General features: G+C 40.1%; 1 protein-coding gene across 1 annotated transcript in view; it reads right to left on the reverse strand.

Moving 5' to 3' along the window:
- LOC106870488 (1-phosphatidylinositol 4,5-bisphosphate phosphodiesterase classes I and II) overlaps positions 1 to 1,378 on the reverse strand; it is a 65,247-nt gene that overhangs the window by 9,587 nt on the left and 54,282 nt on the right. The window contains exon 29 of the mRNA XM_052971524.1: positions 876 to 1,082. Coding sequence (XP_052827484.1) covers positions 876 to 1,082 — 207 coding nt within the window. The remainder of the gene's footprint in view (positions 1 to 875; positions 1,083 to 1,378) is intronic.

Here is a 1,378-nt window from a genome sequence, read left to right on the forward strand (position 1 = left end):
TAAATAAGTAACAGTTATGCACTGGGGTCGATATAATTGACTTAATCCGTTTGTCTGTCCTTGTTTGTCCCCTCTGTGTGTAGCCCCTTGTGGGCAGTAAAGAAATAAGAATCATGGATACCATTCTTCCTTCATCAGTTGTTTGCTGAAGGTCAAAGCAATTTTAGCACATTGTCAACATGATTGCTCACCTCAGGGTGCCGGTAGCTTCTTTATGATAAATACTACAAGTGAATGGTACCATGAAGACATGATACTACAAAAGGATGTCAGACAAAACGGGATGAAAACAAGAACACGGAAATATGCAGAAGGAAATTGGGTACAACAAATGTTTAAGTGTGTCAGCCTAACGGAAAATTAGTTTGTAGAGCTGAAAGAAAGAAATGGAAATAATGGTGAAGTGACGAAAAGTATTAAATAATTAATGTGTGTGTATGCGTATTTGTGTGTGTATAAGTGAGCGTAAGCTTCCGTGCTTACATTCATGCATGCACGCACTGGCACACACGCACACACACACAAACACGTGCATATACATGGCAGTAGTCCTACCCATGCCAGCATGGAAGGCGGACATTAAATGATGAGGATGACCACACACACGCACACACACACACACGTGCATATGCACACAGAGACACAAACACATGCATACACACACACATGCACACACACACGTGCATACACACAGAAACACACGCATACACACACATGCACACACACACACACAAACACATACATACACACACATGCACACACATGCACACCCATGCATACACACACACAAACATGTGCACACACACACACACGTGCATACACACAGAAACACACGCATACACACACAACATTCTGTGCATTCAAAAGCAATAAACGATAAAAATGTAATCATCAGATAGTGAAGTGGATCGACTATAATAAAATGTCAACTGGGAGAAGAAACAAACCTTTTCTTCATTCTCTTTCACCACTTTATCATGTTCATCTTTGCCACTTTTCTCTGCCTTTTTCTCATTCTTTTGGTTGGCACTTTTCAACTTGGTTTCTTCACCCTTCATCTTTGTCTTCATATTTGACTGAGCCTGTTGCATTTTGCAGGAGGTAAAAACACAAGAGTAATGTCATTATAATATATTTCTTTTAAGAGAACAAATACATCATGGTAGAATCATCAGGCTCATCACAACACACATGCATTGCTGTATTCACTTTTACTTTTTTTTATGATTATTATTATTATTGAGTGAGAGAGCAGTGCATGCCATCAAAGTGACACTGGGGTAAAATATACGAGGCCCATTATACCCATCATGACTACCCGTCTGATAAGGGTACACCAGGCACATGCATCACAACCATATGTGCGCGACATGGTGAT

Source organism: Octopus bimaculoides, chromosome 11 (assembly GCF_001194135.2).
Source record: "Octopus bimaculoides isolate UCB-OBI-ISO-001 chromosome 11, ASM119413v2, whole genome shotgun sequence".
NCBI classification, from domain to species: Eukaryota; Metazoa; Mollusca; class Cephalopoda; order Octopoda; family Octopodidae; genus Octopus; species Octopus bimaculoides.